Source organism: Candida theae, assembly GCF_024610275.1.
Source record: "Candida theae strain CBS 12239 chromosome Unknown scaffold102, whole genome shotgun sequence".
In the NCBI taxonomy this organism is placed as follows: Eukaryota; Fungi; Ascomycota; class Pichiomycetes; order Serinales; family Debaryomycetaceae; genus Lodderomyces; species Lodderomyces theae.
In genome coordinates, this window is record NW_026261402.1 from 1 (window position 1) to 16,143 (window position 16,143).

The 16,143-nt window shown below is 38.4% G+C and overlaps 5 protein-coding genes across 5 annotated transcripts; 4 read left to right on the top strand and 1 right to left on the bottom strand. All coding sequences in view use genetic code 12, as the record gives it.

The window, feature by feature from the left end:
* Nucleotides 1-702: 702 nt before the first annotated feature.
* On the top strand, nt 703-3,777 carry RAD1 (ssDNA endodeoxyribonuclease; the record flags this gene model as incomplete). Its single annotated transcript, XM_051751116.1, has 1 exon — nt 703-3,777. The coding sequence occupies one exon, from the start codon at nt 703-705 to the stop codon at nt 3,775-3,777; it is 3,075 nt and encodes a 1,024-aa protein (XP_051609627.1).
* Nucleotides 3,778-8,109: 4,332 nt separating this feature from the next.
* AAF1 (C2H2-type transcription factor AAF1) lies at nt 8,110-9,810 on the top strand (the record flags this gene model as incomplete). The annotated part of the gene is made up of 1 exon (XM_051751117.1): nt 8,110-9,810. The coding sequence occupies one exon, from the start codon at nt 8,110-8,112 to the stop codon at nt 9,808-9,810; it is 1,701 nt and encodes a 566-aa protein (XP_051609628.1).
* Nucleotides 9,811-10,663: 853 nt separating this feature from the next.
* ECM15 (Ecm15p) lies at nt 10,664-11,150 on the bottom strand (the record flags this gene model as incomplete). Its single annotated transcript, XM_051751118.1, has 2 exons — nt 10,664-10,948; nt 11,106-11,150. The coding sequence occupies 2 exons, from the start codon at nt 11,148-11,150 to the stop codon at nt 10,664-10,666; spliced, it is 330 nt and encodes a 109-aa protein (XP_051609629.1).
* A 221-nt stretch (nt 11,151-11,371) lies between these two features.
* KGF57_001868 (acetyltransferase) lies at nt 11,372-12,232 on the top strand (the record flags this gene model as incomplete). The annotated part of the gene is made up of 1 exon (XM_051751119.1): nt 11,372-12,232. The coding sequence occupies one exon, from the start codon at nt 11,372-11,374 to the stop codon at nt 12,230-12,232; it is 861 nt and encodes a 286-aa protein (XP_051609630.1).
* A 448-nt stretch (nt 12,233-12,680) lies between these two features.
* UBA1 (E1 ubiquitin-activating protein) lies at nt 12,681-15,722 on the top strand (the record flags this gene model as incomplete). Its single annotated transcript, XM_051751120.1, has 1 exon — nt 12,681-15,722. One exon carries the CDS (start codon nt 12,681-12,683, stop codon nt 15,720-15,722), a length of 3,042 nt encoding a protein of 1,013 aa, XP_051609631.1.
* Between the last annotated feature and the right edge of the window lie 421 nt (nt 15,723-16,143).

The window sequence follows — 16,143 nt, forward strand, 5'->3', positions numbered from 1 at the left end:
ACTTGATGATGTGGAACAGTCCAATTGCTTGAGCTAGTTGTCAAACACATTCAATCCTATTGTGCAATATTTCGTCCCTCCCGTCCTCAATTAAGTGATGTTGTTGCTGGCTATTCAATCAGCTCTTATCAGCTCTTCTGTTGCATGAACTGGTCATATTGTGACCACCACAGATTTTTCAAATCCCTTCATATTCACCAGCAATGAAAGTCAAGAACTTCAAACAAACCTCATCTATTGTTTTGCTTGTCAATGGATACTGAGTCACGATCAGCTGATGTGAAAATGTGACTCGATAAAGAGAAGTATTTTGGACTTAGGTTTAGGAGTATATGGCGCCAATTCCTCACCATCCGATCCTGTTACAAATTGGTGCAGCTTCCCAATATGATCACTAGCATTGCTCCAAAGGCAATTCATTCCTGATCTAACTATTCATTTCTCCCAGAATACTCACATATCTGTCCAGTAATTNTGATCAACTCGAGTTGAGCGAGTTCACATCTCCATAACCCATGTTTCTATCACGTTGATTATCATGTATAAACTTGGTCCTTCTTAAGTTCCAAACTGTTTAGTGAAAGTGATCTTTCTCTCTCTTTCTCTCTCTCTCTCTCTCTCTCTCTTTTACCCACAAAACGCGCAATAGAAAAAACTGCACCACCAAAGCCTAGCAACACTTGCCATCAGTGGGTTGTACAAATGTCATCGTTGTTTGTACAGGATGAAGATGGTTTAGAGGAGCAACAATCCGAGCTACTTCATCAACAGAACCAAGAAGTTATATCATTAGAGCCACAACCTACAGGCTCACAATCGCAATCGCAGTCCTTTGCGCCGCGCGTCAACCCATCCATTCCAGTTGTATACCATGATGAGGCCACAATCCCAGTTTATCCTCACCGCGAAGTAAACTGTTCTTTGCTGTTAAAGTATCAGCAAGAGATTCTTGAAGAGATGTTGGTCAAAGATGCGTTATTAATTTTAGGACGAGGCTTGGGGTGGGAATCCATAACTGCAAATCTATTATACTCCCTAAGTTCTCCGTTTATACAATTGAGTAAAGCGCAAAAGAAAAGAAGTTTGGTCTTCTTGTTGAACGCGAGGGATCCTGAAATCATTCGATTGAGTGAGGAGTTGGATAACTTGAGTTGGATCAATGAAGACAATGGCAATAGATTTGTGAGTGTTTCAGGTGAATCGCAATCGTCAAAAAGAAAGTTGATATATTCAGAAGGCGGGATAATTTCGATCACACCCCGTGTGTTGGTGGTTGATATATTGTCTGGCGTGTTGGATGTTAACGACATAACCGGCTTATTTGTCTTGCATGCTGAGAGATTAAAGGAAACGTCCAATGATGCCTTTATTATTAGCTTGTTTCGAGATAAAAATGATTGGGGATTCATCAAAGCATTCTCGGATGAACCTGAATCTTTTACTGGTTTTACTCCACTAGCGACAAAGTTGAAGGTATTACGAGTTCTGAATGTAAGTCTTTGGCCACGATTCCATGTCACTGTTACTCAATCATTTCAATACCATAAGAAAAGGGATAGCAAACGATTTGTTACTGAAATCAACACTCAAATGTCCTACAAAATGAACAAGATACAAACCGCATTACTATCATGTATTCAAGCGTGTTTGGGAGAGTTGAAGCGACACAATCCTACTTTGGTGTCAGAATATTGGGATATGGAAAATATACATGACCCGAATTTTGTGCGTGTGATTCGAATGTCGTTGGATCCTCAATGGCACCGTTTGACGTATACCACAAAGCAATTGTTAAATGATTTAGCGATATTGCTCGAGTTGTTGGAAAGTTTAGTGGCGTTAGATTCAGTCACGTTTTATCAAATAGTGAAGAATGTAGTGGACGTGAATCTAAGACAGACGGTGGAGGGCATGAATAGGTCCATGAGTCCTTGGTTGAACCTCGATGAATCGCAGACAGTTATACAATACGCCAAAGAAAGAGCATTGGGTAAGCACAATGGAGAGTATATTTTGGAAGAGTTGCCAAAGTGGAACCAATTGGGGGTGCTAATTGGTGATATATTGAATGAAACGTCGCAGAACAAAGTGCAGGGAAGTGGGAGGATTTTGATTATGTGTTCAAGCAGGAATGTTGCCAATCAGTTGAATCGCGTCTTGACAACAATGAAAAGAAAGAAGGCTGGGTCTAATGCATATTTTTCATGTCGGTCATACATGATGGGTAAACTTCGCAATTACCTACAGTACAAGGAGGTAAGCACCTTGGTGAAGCAGATCTCCAAGGATTTGGAACGTGCAGGAGAAGAGAATGAGAAAGCTTCTGGAGACACAGAAGTAACTGTTTCCAAAACGTTTTCCCGAAATGGGCAACCTGTTAGTAAAAGAAGGCGAACCCGGGGAGCAAGTGTGGTTGCACGTGTGCATCAATTGCATACTGGGAAGAATGGTGGGAATGACGAAAATGACGATGAGCAGGAAGAGAAGAATATTATTGATTTGTTGGCTGAGGAGGGGGAAGGGGAGTTGGAAGAGGAAGAGATTGAGGCTGGTTATAGTTCAGCTGGTGGGTTCATTCCATCTAAGCAGCAAACTTTTGAACCGATTGATACTAGTGACCAAATCATAGTGCAAGTGTATAATGACAAGCATGATGCTTCGTTTTTGGAAGAGTTATCTCCGTCACATATCATTATGTTCGAACCCGATTTGTCATTTATTCGAAGAATTGAGATCTATCAAGCAATCAACCATGAAAACCCGGCCAAGGTGTATTTCATGTATTATGGAAACTCTGTCGAGGAGCAGAAGCATTTGTTGCGTATTAAAAAGGAGAAGGATGCATTCACCAAGTTGATTAGAGAAAAAGCCAACTTGGGTAAACATTTTGAAACTGCTGAAGACAATATCAAATTTCAAACACATAAATCACAAGTTGTCAACACAAGAATTGCAGGTGGAGCTAGGTTCCGTACCGAGCATGATGAGATGAGGGTTGTTGTTGATGTTCGAGAGTTTGGCTCGTCGTTGCCCAATCTATTGTACAAGATAGGTATTCAAGTTGTTCCATGTATGATTACAGTCGGTGATTATATTGTGTCGCCACAAATTTGTATTGAGCGGAAATCGATTCCAGATCTAATTGGAAGTTTCAAAAGTGGTCGACTTTATCATCAATGTGAACAAATGTTTAAGCACTATGACTTACCAGTTTTGTTGATTGAATTTGATGAAAACAAGTCGTTTTCATTGGAGACATTTACTGAGTCGAAATTTATCAAGACCAGGGCGAGTCTCAATAAATCAACAATGGCGTCTGCTTCGTTGGACAGTAAATTGCGTCATTCACTACAATCACAAATACTATCCTTGCTATATTCGTTTCCAAAATTGAAAATCATCTGGTCTTCGTCGCCGTATGAAACAGCGCAAATATTTCTTGAATTGAAAGCAAACCAAGATGAACCAGATGTTGGAATGGCATTGGACAAAGGTGTCAACAAGAATTTGCTTGTTGAAGGAGGAGTTGGTGTCAATAGTGACATTGATGCTGTTGGTGGTGTAGGTGGTGGTGGTGTCGGCCCTGCTGTGCTCAATGACGACCCTATTGATTTTCTTCGGAGTGTTCCTGGAATCAACAACCTGAACATGTATAAGATTGTACGACGGGTAGAAAATATTGCGGAATTGGTCAAGTTGAGTCAAGATGAGTTGATTGATTTGATTGGAGCTGAAAATGGGCGCAAAGCGTATAACTTCTTCAACCGGACAGTGTAGCTGAAATATCCTTTGATAATTTGAGCTGACTATTCCTGCTGTGCAAGGGTTAGGACAAATGAAGATGCCTCATTTGAAGTAGAATTTGTTGAGATGGTATAGAATCGAACAAAACATTCGTGGTTCGGTTAGAATATAGCCTAACTATAGTACTACCACCTCCTACCATACTGTAAATCAGCTAGCGTCTTTCTATACGTCATTATCTTACATAATGTGGACGTTTAAAAACTACACGTGAGTATTTAACCGTGATTAAAATTTAGCGGACTAGTATCCAGATAGGCACTTTCTTCAATTAAATTAATCAGATGGCCTAGTGGTTGAACTGGTTTAAGCCGGTGTCGTATAGAGGTTAGTACAAGTCGTTGTGGCTTCAAAAGCAATTCCGACTAAACCCAGGTTCGATTCCTGGCACCGGCATACAACAAAGCTTTTCTTTTTTTTTCTCTATTCTTAAGCTTTACTATTTCTTCTTTTTTTGTATTCAACTGTGCATCCGTCCTTTAAGCGCTTTTTTTAAAAAAAAAAAAAAAATCCTGTGCACTCTCTTGTTTTGTCTTGGAAAAGTAGGGTGATGGTTTTTTTTTGAAAACTCAATAGTTTTGTAATACCATTGTAAGAATTTTGTATCTATATTGTTGCAAATTGAACCGAAAAAAAAAAGAAAAAAAGTATTCACGGGTGAGAAACAGTGTTTGAAATATTTTAGGCTGTGTATGATGGCAATATACACAGCACTAAGTGGAGATATTTATCACGGGAAATATGGTGCCACCTAATAATGTGAGTGACAGAGTGGGCTATCATCTCAGTTATGAATTTGACTTTTTTAAGTCGCCTTTCTTTTTTTTTTTTTAAAAAAAAATAATCCTATGCAAACAAGAAATGAGGTTTTTAGTGCAAGTTTATTTAAAATTGCAGTTTAAGAGCAGATCTTGAGATTGTAATCAAAGGAAAAGAGGACTTGGAGTAAATCTCTAAGGAAGTTTAAATCTTGAAAATATCATTCGAGTAGGCAGTAGACGTCTTCTGCACAACTACAACCAATTCAATTTTGCTTGTTTTGCTTTTTTTGCAGTAAGTTGATTTTATTGGAGTGAAAAGATAGTAAAGTAGTGTTGATGGCTAAAGAAGTTCAAGTTGGGGCTGTCATGTTTTCAAAAATAATTTTTTTTTTTTTTCGGTATGGATGCAAAAGAAGTAAAAAGGTAGAGACTATACCTCAATCACTGAACAAGTTTTGGTGTCAGCGTCGGTGTCGGTGTCGATGTCGATGTGGATGTGGATGTCAATTTCATGCGTGGAAGCCAAACGACGACAATTATTGTTTTGTGTCGGATTTTTGTACACAAATAGTTTGCCATTTTGTTCTGTGTGCAGAGCGGAAGTCGTGTGAGGGCTATCCCGCGCACAGTACCACCGCAATCGGAACCAATACACTGACAAACAAAGGAAGAAACGTAGCTAATATGATGTGTTGGCAGAGAATAGGTACGAGGGAGAGTTGGAGAAACAGTTTTGAAAGTGTATTATACAAGATCTCCTACTGTGACGAATGCTGATAAAGTATTCATTTTAGCTGCAAAATGGATTAAGTTGAGCTTTAAAGTTCAGTTTTGTACTTGTGTTTTGTGAAATTTCATGTCGCGTCAATAAAACAACAAGTGAAAAAAAAAAAAAAGAACACAGACAGACAGACAAAAAAAGACTACAGAGAGAGAGAGAGAAAAAAAAATTGAGTTATCAACTTGCAAGTATACCCGAGTCTTTCAATTGTCAGAGAAACAAAGTTTAGAACATAATACGACAGGCATAAATATAAATAGACACTATAGTCATGGATTGATTATGTGTATCTGCATATGTCACATTTCCGGGGTATTGCCTTTGTTTTCTCTAAAATTTTAGTCAGGGCAGCAGAGGGGGTGGGTTGCAAAGCACAAAATAAAAATAAACAACTGTTGTGAAAGAGAAAGATAGATAGATGATTGTTTGTGTGTAGTGGCGAATGCTGTAATCTATGTGACAGTAGTTACTATTAAGATCTGCCTCTGTTGTTGTTGTTGTTGTTGTTGGTGTTGTTTTTTATTGTTTTCGCTATGGGAATATTATAACTGTAATAGATATTTTTTGTATATATGCATAGAATATTATATTTGTTCGTGTACTTTTGTAATATTATATACAGTGAATTCCATATTGCACACAATATATGTACAAGGACAGACAAACAAAACAAACAGAGGCAAGTATGCATAACTCAGCTAATATACATGCGCATACAGAGTGTACTAACCCTTGCTCGTCTCATTATTTCTAGAGTATAGAAGGATACAAACTCCAAAAAATCACAAGAGTATGAACGTAAAACACAACTAAAACAACAGCAAAACTGGTAGATCAACAATAGCAGTAACAATAGCAATTAAAACCACGTGCATGCAAATATAATAATTGCCAAATGATAGACATACATTACATATAGTTATTTTTATTACTAGTTGCAATAAACACACAATACGTTATTATTATTATTATTATTATTATTATTATTATTCATCAAACACAACAGCACATTCACGTGTCTATTTGTGTTGTGCGAGTTTTTTTCTTAACTGTTGATACCCCAAGATCTTTATCAAAAAAGCATCAATCTTATCTCGTCTCCAGACTGACTTGTCTAACCATTGCAAGAGTTTGTATTGATATCAAGCAAACCTTCTCAGTAAGTTAGCAGATATTAGTACTTGCAGTGGAGTGCTGCTGTTATTGCTTGTTGCTTGTTTTTTTCTTCTCATCACGTGCTGTGCTTGTAATGTAAAATGATTAACAATTTATTTGTATTTGCATTGTGCATAGTTTTAGTGTTTGTTTATTCTCATAATAGTAATTAATGATGTAATTGGGTTTTGTGTGTGTCTTAAGTTTTTATATTTTTTTTTATATAATTAATAATTTTTCTGATTTTTGTGGCTCATTCGGAATTCCTATTGTGTACTTTTTTTGCCTCCTTTTTTTTTTTTTTCTAGCCTTTGTCTCCTGAATAACAACTATTAACAAACAATACAACAGAAAAAGATCACGAACAAATATTGATAACAGTGTCTGATCTTCCTTGATTTGATTTCAATATTCACCATCCAACTGGGTTGTCAAATACCACTTTAGAGCCTATATTTTCTAATGTTGTTATGTACAGAGGCAAACTAAAAAGTCTTGAAGCAGAACAACAGACACACACACAAACAAACACACAAACAAACACACAAACTGGCTTCCAGTGAGACAAGGGGAATAAAACAAACAACCAAAAATATAATTAAGAGCAATTGCAACAACGCATAATTGTTGGTGAAAGGAAGAAACTAACTATTGAAATTAAAGTTTCGGCTTATCTCGTCAATTCTTTGTTTTTCTGTTGTCAATCTCAAACCACTACTTAATTCATACTGAGTTGCAATCTTAGTTTCAACATTTTCATGATGCAAGAGTTCTGCATGCTTCTGTAGATACACCAATAGGAATCATTTCTTCACGTCATAGCAGCACAAGTCACATCACCATACATCACAATACAGCACAACAACTTACATTGCTTCGCATCACTCCACACACTGCACCCAGTCCACATTATCTTAAGCAACTGCGTACATTGAGGTACAGGGCCTTCCACGATCAACCGCCAAAGCACTAGAACAAATCATAAAGCGTAGCTTCATAAGAAAAAAAAAAAAAGTCCCAAAAGCAATAAAATTCAGAGACAAAAGCAAAAATTAGACATAAAATTAAGAATAAAAAAATAAAAAATAAAAAAATAAAAAATAAAAAATAAAAACTAAAAAATAAAAAATAAAAATTAAAAAAGAAAATTTAGAAAAAAAAAAAGGGCCAGAAACCATAATAATAAAGCAGAAGATACATTTCGTTAAAAATAACCATAATAACGATAATAATACATTCAGCTACCGAAAAAGACATAACTGTTACTCCCCAGACTATCAACAATAAGCTACTGTAGAAGTCTCCAAAAATTCGCCAGTTAGTCTTGAAGGTTTCTTTTTACTGCAAGAGGTCAATTGAAAGGAATATAATATTGGGCAAAAAAAAAAAACAAACTAGATATATTCACAGAGAGCATCAGCATTGAAAGAAGTTTGGATTATAGGAGAAGCCAAATAAAAACAACAGTTATTGAATATCAAAAAAATTATTATTATTTGCCCAATTAGTATTGGCGAGAGGATCTTTCAAATATAATATCACGTACGATTGAGAAGTATATTATTTCTATGCCCAGGATTCTGAGTGTGCTATTACTTCTACTTAAATATGTTTAGACCCACCCAATCGACATCTTATCCCCAGCAACAATATCAAAAACAACAACAACAACGGCAACAACAGCAGCAGCAGCGTCAGTATTTGCAGAAACAGCAGCAACGACATCTGGAACTACTACAACAACAACTTCAGGATCAGGAGCAAAAACTCAACCAACAACAACAACAACAACAACAACAACAAAAGCTTCTTCAACAATATCAGCAGGTGCAGTATCCCTTTCAACAACACTCTGATCTACAGCAAGAGCATAGCCAAGACTATTATTCACTACCTCCAAACAATTTGAATCACAAGGAAGCTTCGAGATTACAACAACAACCGCAAGCACACCACCCTACACCATCGCAACAACAGTTTACGCCAAGTAGCTTCACCTCTACAAACAGACCTCTACAACTGTCACAACAGCCGCAGCAACAGGCAGGACACAATCAAATTCTGAGCCGACAAGACACAAATACCACGACCCCTCAACAGAATTATCAACAACAACTACAACCACAACAAGTGAGTTCATCATTCCCCCGTCCCAGCTCACAAACACACCAGTTGCATCCGTACCAGCATCCACTACAATATCAGCTACAGTATTCACAACCGATGTCAGCACATAATAGTCAAAGACAATTGCCACCACAGCAGCAACATCATCACCATCAACAACAGCAGCAGCAACAATTCTCACAGCAAATACAGCACCCACAACCACTGTTGTATGATGCCAACAATTACATGTACCAAGCTATACCATCAAGCTACCAGCCACGTCCGCAATTGGCTTTTCAACAACAACAACAGCAACACCCTCCACCGCCACAAGAGTACTATGTGCCTGTTGTAAATAACCCATCAATCTCTTCAGCATCGCCAACGTCTTCTTCTATTCAAAAGGAACGCAAATTGAAGGGATCAGAAGCTGTGGCAGCAACAACAGGAACAGCAGCAACAGCAGCAACAGCAACCGCTAGTCCCGTTGAAACCCATGAGATGGTTATCCTACCCAATTTCCCTGAACGGTTGCAAAAAATTCTCCCTCATCCGCCCTTGGCAAAAGCTCCTGTGCGTCCTGACATTACAGCATCATCTACAGCTAAAAGAGCTAAGCGGAAATCGAGGTTTACACCAGAACAAGATGATTTAATTGTTCGGTTGAAAAGAAGTGGGAAAAGTTGGGATGAAATTGCGGAAATTACTGGTGTTGGATCCTACTTGACTGCGAGAAACAGATATCAAGTTATTGTTGGACAACAAGGTAACAATAACTCAAGTGCTTGGGATAATAACGATAAGATATTCTTGAGAAATTTGTTGGATCCAGCCGAGTTTGAAAAATGGAGGTATATTGCCTCTGAATTGAATAAATCAACCAATAAGAACTTCAATGACTTCGAAGTTCGAGAAATGGTTCGAGTCTTATTTTGGCTGAATCCAGCAAGTTTTGGAGTTAGCGAAGAACTGATTAAGGAGGCGGTGAAGGAAAAGAAGTTGACTGATAAAACAATCGAACAAAGAGAACAACAACGGAAGAAGAAAATGAGCAAAGTTGTTGGAGTTGATATAGACGATGGAGGCGGTGGTGGTACTTCTGGATCCAAAGATGTTTCTGATGACCAGAGGAACTTTTATCGTGATGATAACCAAATCACTCAACAACCCTCATCCAATATTTATACCAAGCCTTATTAAGACATGATACAGAAGAGGGGTAACTGCAAAGCAAAGTCTAATGGTCATAACTTAGGTTGCGAAAAAAAAAAAAGAAATGAAACCCTGACAAAAGGGATTGAAAAGGTGAGACAATTCGGATAAAAGGGGGAGGGGGGGGGTCTTGGCTATTGTTCTTTTCCCTGGACAGAGATGTTGAAGATTTAGTCATGACGTGTATTTTAGTTTGAAAGTATTGCCGATCCTTTGCCGATCATTCAACCAAAACTAAAAAGACAAAGAAAAAGACAAAGAAAAAGANAGAGAGAGAGAGAGAGAGGAAAAAGACAAACACAAAAGAAAAAAGAAACTTCACAAGCATTGGCGCTGTATCTCAATTAGGTTTTGTGCATGTGCGTTTAAGATGTACATTTTAGCTGTGTTATATGTCGAGAGAGAGAGAGAGAGAGAGAGAAAGAAAGACTGTGAGAGAGGGTGTGAGTGTGTGTGAGTTTGTGGGCAATTTATGCCATTACTCATTTATTGTGTGTCTGAAGGAAAAGACGAGGGCGGGGAAGCTCGTGATTGACAACAAACAGAGCAGTGATGAAAATCTCCATTCGCCATCCTTTGATGGAGCGAACGTCATCGGAGTTGAACCTCAACTCCACATCATACACAGTGCATCAAAGCTAAATTGAATACGATTGATTAGCCAAGAAAAATTTTGATCGGAAACGTTGCGCTTCTTCGATGGTTTAACAAAATTTCAGAACCTATATGCATCATCGTTTGTATTACTACAGTTTTTATATGTAACAATTAACTACCAGAAAGGATAGTGAATCAAAGTAGACTCGGGTCCTCTAGTGCAACTATAATTATGACATTGTTCTCATGGCGACGATGTACTCTTTAACTTTCTCTCCACCACGTCGATCTTCTCTTGAGGTGTCTGATGTTTATCAACCCTAGTCCCAACTCTAATATCACTCTGTATACGAGCAACGCCTCTCTTGTGCAACACCTCATGCATCGATCCAATCAAATCCATCACTTCATTCCATGGACCAGCAATCGTCGTGCCTGCTGAATGTAAAGTGGTCGCCAATGGTGATTTCTGGGCTAATTTGGTGATTATTGTGACTTCATCGGAAACTGAGGCTGAACCTGTACCAATCTGGGTAAAGGAATGGAGTTAGTAAGAGGAAACGAGGGACAACATTGTGTGTGTGTGTGTGTGTGCAGACATTGCGTCGCGAGCTTGTCGGTCGGTGTTGAAAGGGACAAGTGACGCAATTCTAAGCTATAATAGTGAGGGGGAGAAGGGGACATACTGGTATGAGACACACGTCTGCTAGACAATGAAGGGTGACTGTCATCTTATGTATTGATGTTGTGCTATATCTTTGGTTTAAGTGAAATCTCAACACAATTTGTTTTATTTTTTTTTGTGCTCGGTTGGGCTTTGGGCTGTTGATCCCGACGAGATCCACTCAAAGCTCGACACTTATTCAAACGGAGCCACCCGCAGCACCGGCACACACTCGTTAGACGACATCTTCAACACCACCAAATCTGCACCAGCAGTCTCCTTTCTACAATGACAGTAACTCCGTGGAAAGTCAACACCGAAAAGAACCAAGAGTTGATTGAATTTGCTCGTACTTGTCTAAACCATACTCCACATGACGATGACAACTATCAGCGCATGATATCGGGCATGCTGTACAACCCAGCAGAACAACAACTAACTAAAGTACGAATGGAAATTAGAGACTACTTGTTAGACTACGGACAATTCAGATTTAGGAATTACGCATCCGCTGATGAATTTGCCAATGCTAAAAGGGAATATCTTGAAAAATTCATTGGCCATGTGGGAACCGGAACATTTATGGAGTACCCCATTTATTTCGATTATGGATTCAATACGTATTTGGGTAAGAACTTCTACAGCAATTTCAATTTGACGATATTGGATTGTTCAGTGGTCAAAATTGGTGATAATGTATTGTGTGGCACAAATGTTTCAATATTGACACCCAGCCATCCGATCGATCCAAATTTACGGGTGTACAGTGCTGAGGCGCAACCGAGGAAAGAAGAAGAAGAAGAAGAAGAAGAAGAAGAAGAAGAAGAAGGGGAGGAGGAGAATGCGGATGGGGGAGATAAGGGCGGTGATGAAAAAGTGTTGGAGAATGCGTTTCCTGTGACAATTGGTGATAATTGCTGGCTTTGTGGCGGATGTACAATAATCGGTGGGGTTACCATTGGCGAAGGCTGTGTTATTGGTGCTGGAAGTGTGGTGACCAGAGATGTTCCTGCTAATTCGTTGGTGATGGGTGTTCCGGCAAGAGTGGTGAAGAGGATGGATCCTAAGGATAAGTCTATCGATTTGAGACAGTTGATGAAGGAGTACAAGGTGCAAGAGTATGAAACTGCAGCATACAATGTCAATTGAAGTAAGATGGGACGTATATAGAGATGAAAAGTGTATGTAGTACGTGTAACTGACTACTCTTTGATTGCAAAAGAGAGAGAGAGAGAGAGAGAGAGAGAGAAAGATGCCTGCATATAAGCCGTAGAATGGTTTCTGTTTGAACAATAGCACATTACACTTTCTCCTTTATTCATTTTGCCATTATGCGCTACCCACTCTAATACATTAGTAAGAGAGTGTATGGTAGTAGTACGTTGAAACTCTTTCTTTTTGCTTTTCATTGATATTTTTGACAGCAGAATTAGAAGAAAGTTTTACACGATTATAGAAGGCCCTTCGTAACATACACATTCATCAATTTTAACTACAATTAGATAGAGGAATCACCGAAAGGGGGGACGGGAAACATTTGCTTATCTTTATCGAAACACATTCATATCAAAAGCACACATATTACTTTCACTCAATCATGTCCGACAATATGCAAGTTGATTCGCCATTGCAACCTGAGATTGACGAAGGTTTATACTCACGTCAGTTGTATGTCTTGGGCAAAGAAGCAATGCTCAAGATGCAGAATGCCAATGTATTGATCATAGGATTGAACGGTTTGGGAGTTGAAATTGCCAAAAACATTGCCCTTGCTGGTGTAAAGTCATTGAGTTTGTACGATCCAAACACAATTCAAATTCAGGACTTGTCAACACAATTTTTTCTCTCAGAGGAAGATATCGGTAAACCAAGAGACCAAGTTAGTGCAGTCAAATTACGCGAATTGAATGCATATGTCCCAATCAGTGTGATTGACAATATCAAGGAAGAAACATTGTTGAAATTCAAATGTATTGTTACAACAAATATTTCTTTGGAGGAACAGGTCCAAATCAATCAAATTACCCATGCTAATGAGATTGGATACATAAATGCCGATGTTCGTGGTTTATTCGGTCAAATCTTTGTTGATTTCGGCGACAAGTTTACTATAGTGGACCAAACTGGTGAAGAGCCGTTATCAGGAATCGTGTCTGATATTGAAAAAAACGGAACAGTTACTATGTTGGATGAAAATAGACATGGGCTTGAGGATGGGAATTTCGTTAAATTCTCTGAAGTTGAAGGATTGCCAGGTTTGAATAAAGGTATTTACAAGGTTGAAGTATTGGGACCATATGCATTCAAGATCAAATTGGATGGAATCGAAGGTGAATACAAAAAGGGAGGTCTTTATACTCAAGTAAAAGTTCCCAAAGATGTCAAATTTGAACCACTACTTGAACAATTGAAGAACCCAGAGTTTTTGATTTCTGATTTTGCAAAGTTTGATAAACCAGCACAGTTGCATATCGGTTTCCAAGCTTTGCATGCATTCAAAACAAAGAGACAAAGATTACCAAAACCTTATAACGTTGAGGATGCAAATGAAGCATTTGCTTATGCTGAGCAGTTGGCTAAACAGAACAATGTTGAAGATATCAACGAGTCCTACTTGAAGGAGTTGTTTTACCAAGCCCAGGGTGATATTCCAGGAATGGTGGCATTCTATGGTGGTTTAATTGCTCAAGAGGTTTTGAAGTGTTGCTCTTCCAAGTTCACTCCGATTAAGCAATGGCTATATTTTGATTCTTTAGAATCCTTACCTGGTAAAGAAGAGTACCCTCGTAACGAAGAAAACAACAAACCTCTTGGTTCAAGGTACGATGGGCAAATTGCTGTTTTTGGTAAAGATTTCCAGGACAAAATTGCCAATTTAAAGGTTTTCCTCGTTGGTGCCGGTGCCATTGGTTGCGAAATGTTGAAAAATTGGGCAATGATGGGTTTAGGCTCAGGACCAGATGGTAAGATTTTCATCACTGATAATGACTCTATTGAAAAGTCTAATTTGAATCGTCAATTCTTGTTTAGACCTAAGGATGTTGGAAAAAACAAGTCAGATGTTGCTGCACAAGCAGTTCAAGCCATGAATCCAGCATTGAAGGGTAAAATTGAATCACGTTTGGACAAGGTTGGTCCAGAAACACAGGATATTTTTGATGACGCATTTTGGACCAATTTAGATTTGGTCACCAATGCATTGGATAATGTTGAAGCAAGAACTTATGTCGATAGCCGCTGTGTCTTTTTCCAAAAACCATTGTTGGAATCAGGAACTTTGGGAACTAAAGGAAACACACAAGTTGTTGTGCCATTTTTGACAGAATCTTATTCTTCATCTCACGATCCCCCAGAGAAATCGATTCCATTGTGTACTTTGCGTTCATTCCCAAGTAAGATTGATCACACCATTGCTTGGGCGAAGTCGTTATTTCAAGGTTATTTTGTAGACTCACCGGAGAGTGTTAACTTGTATTTGAGTCAACCAAATTATGTCGAACTGTCTTTGAAACAAAATCCAGACAAGAAGGGAACTTTAGAGAACATTTCCAAATATTTGAACGAACGTCCATATAGTTTTGAAGACTGTATCAAATGGGCAAGGTTGGAATTTGAAAACAAATACAATCACGAGATTAAACAATTATTGTACAATTTTCCACACGATGCCAAGACTTCAACCGGGGAGCCATTCTGGTCTGGACCTAAACGTGCTCCTACTCCTTTGAAGTTTGATATCAACAATAAAGATCATTTGGACTTCATTATTGGAGGGGCAAACTTGTTGGCGTTCATATACGGATTAAAGGAACAAGACAATATCGACACCAAGGTTTTGGAAAACATCGAAATTCCCGAATTTCAACCTAAATCAGGAGTCAAGATTGCTGCCACTGATGCCGAAGCTGAGGAGCAAGCAAACAACTTGTCTTCTTCTGCTGACGACGAAGCTGTTCGAAAGATTGCTGCATCTTTGCCCGAGCCAAGTACTTTGGCTGGATACAGATTGCATCCAATCGAGTTTGAAAAAGATGACGATACCAACCACCACATACAATTTATTACCGCTGCTTCGAATTGTAGGGCATTGAACTATGGTATTGAAACTGCCGATGCGCACAAGACCAAATTCATTGCTGGTAAGATTATTCCTGCGATTGCCACTACGACTGCATTAGTCACTGGGTTAGTGTGTCTTGAGTTATACAAGGTTGTTGATAAGAAGGATGATATTGAACAATACAAGAATGGATTCATCAATTTGGCTTTACCCTTTATTGGATTTTCTGAGCCAATAAAATCGGCTCGTGGTAAGTATGGAGCTAAAGAATACGATCAAGTATGGGACCAAATCATAATTGACAGAGACTTGACGTTACAGGAGTTGATTGACAAATTTGCCGAAGAAGATAAGTTGGAGGTTTCCATCTTGTCATATGATGTTGTTGTATTGTATGCTTCATTTTTCCCACCAAAGAAGAAGCAAGAGAGATTAAATTTACCGATTTCACAAGTGATCAAATTGGTTACAAAGAAGGATATTCCTGCTCATGTACGTTACTTGGTCTTGCAAGCATGTTGTGAAGATGAAGAAGGTGAGGATGTCGATGTACCTCCAATCACTATCAAATACAAATAGAGAGAGTTCGCTTATTTTTTTTTATGTGTGTGCCGTAGCAAAATATAATAAACAGGTTATTTACTAAATGTATTGCATGTATAAAACATCTTATTGAAGAGTCTAAGAGTTTATCATTCTCAGGAATAAATTGATTGGTGTAGAGAATGTGATGGAGCTATCACCAATCTCTCTAATTTCACACTTGATGTATTGCAAACATCCTCCCCGTTAATAGCAATTTGAGCAAGTGTATTCATAACCATCGTATTTGTGCACATATTATTTTGAAAAGCATCTCAAGTAAATTCAATGAAGAGGGTCTTATATGATGACACGGGTAAGATGATTTCTGATAATCTTGTGGTTGGGAATTTTTTTCTTAAAGTACACGACCTGCAATTCAGTGTATTGTGATCAAGTTGTGACACAAGTTTTGCAT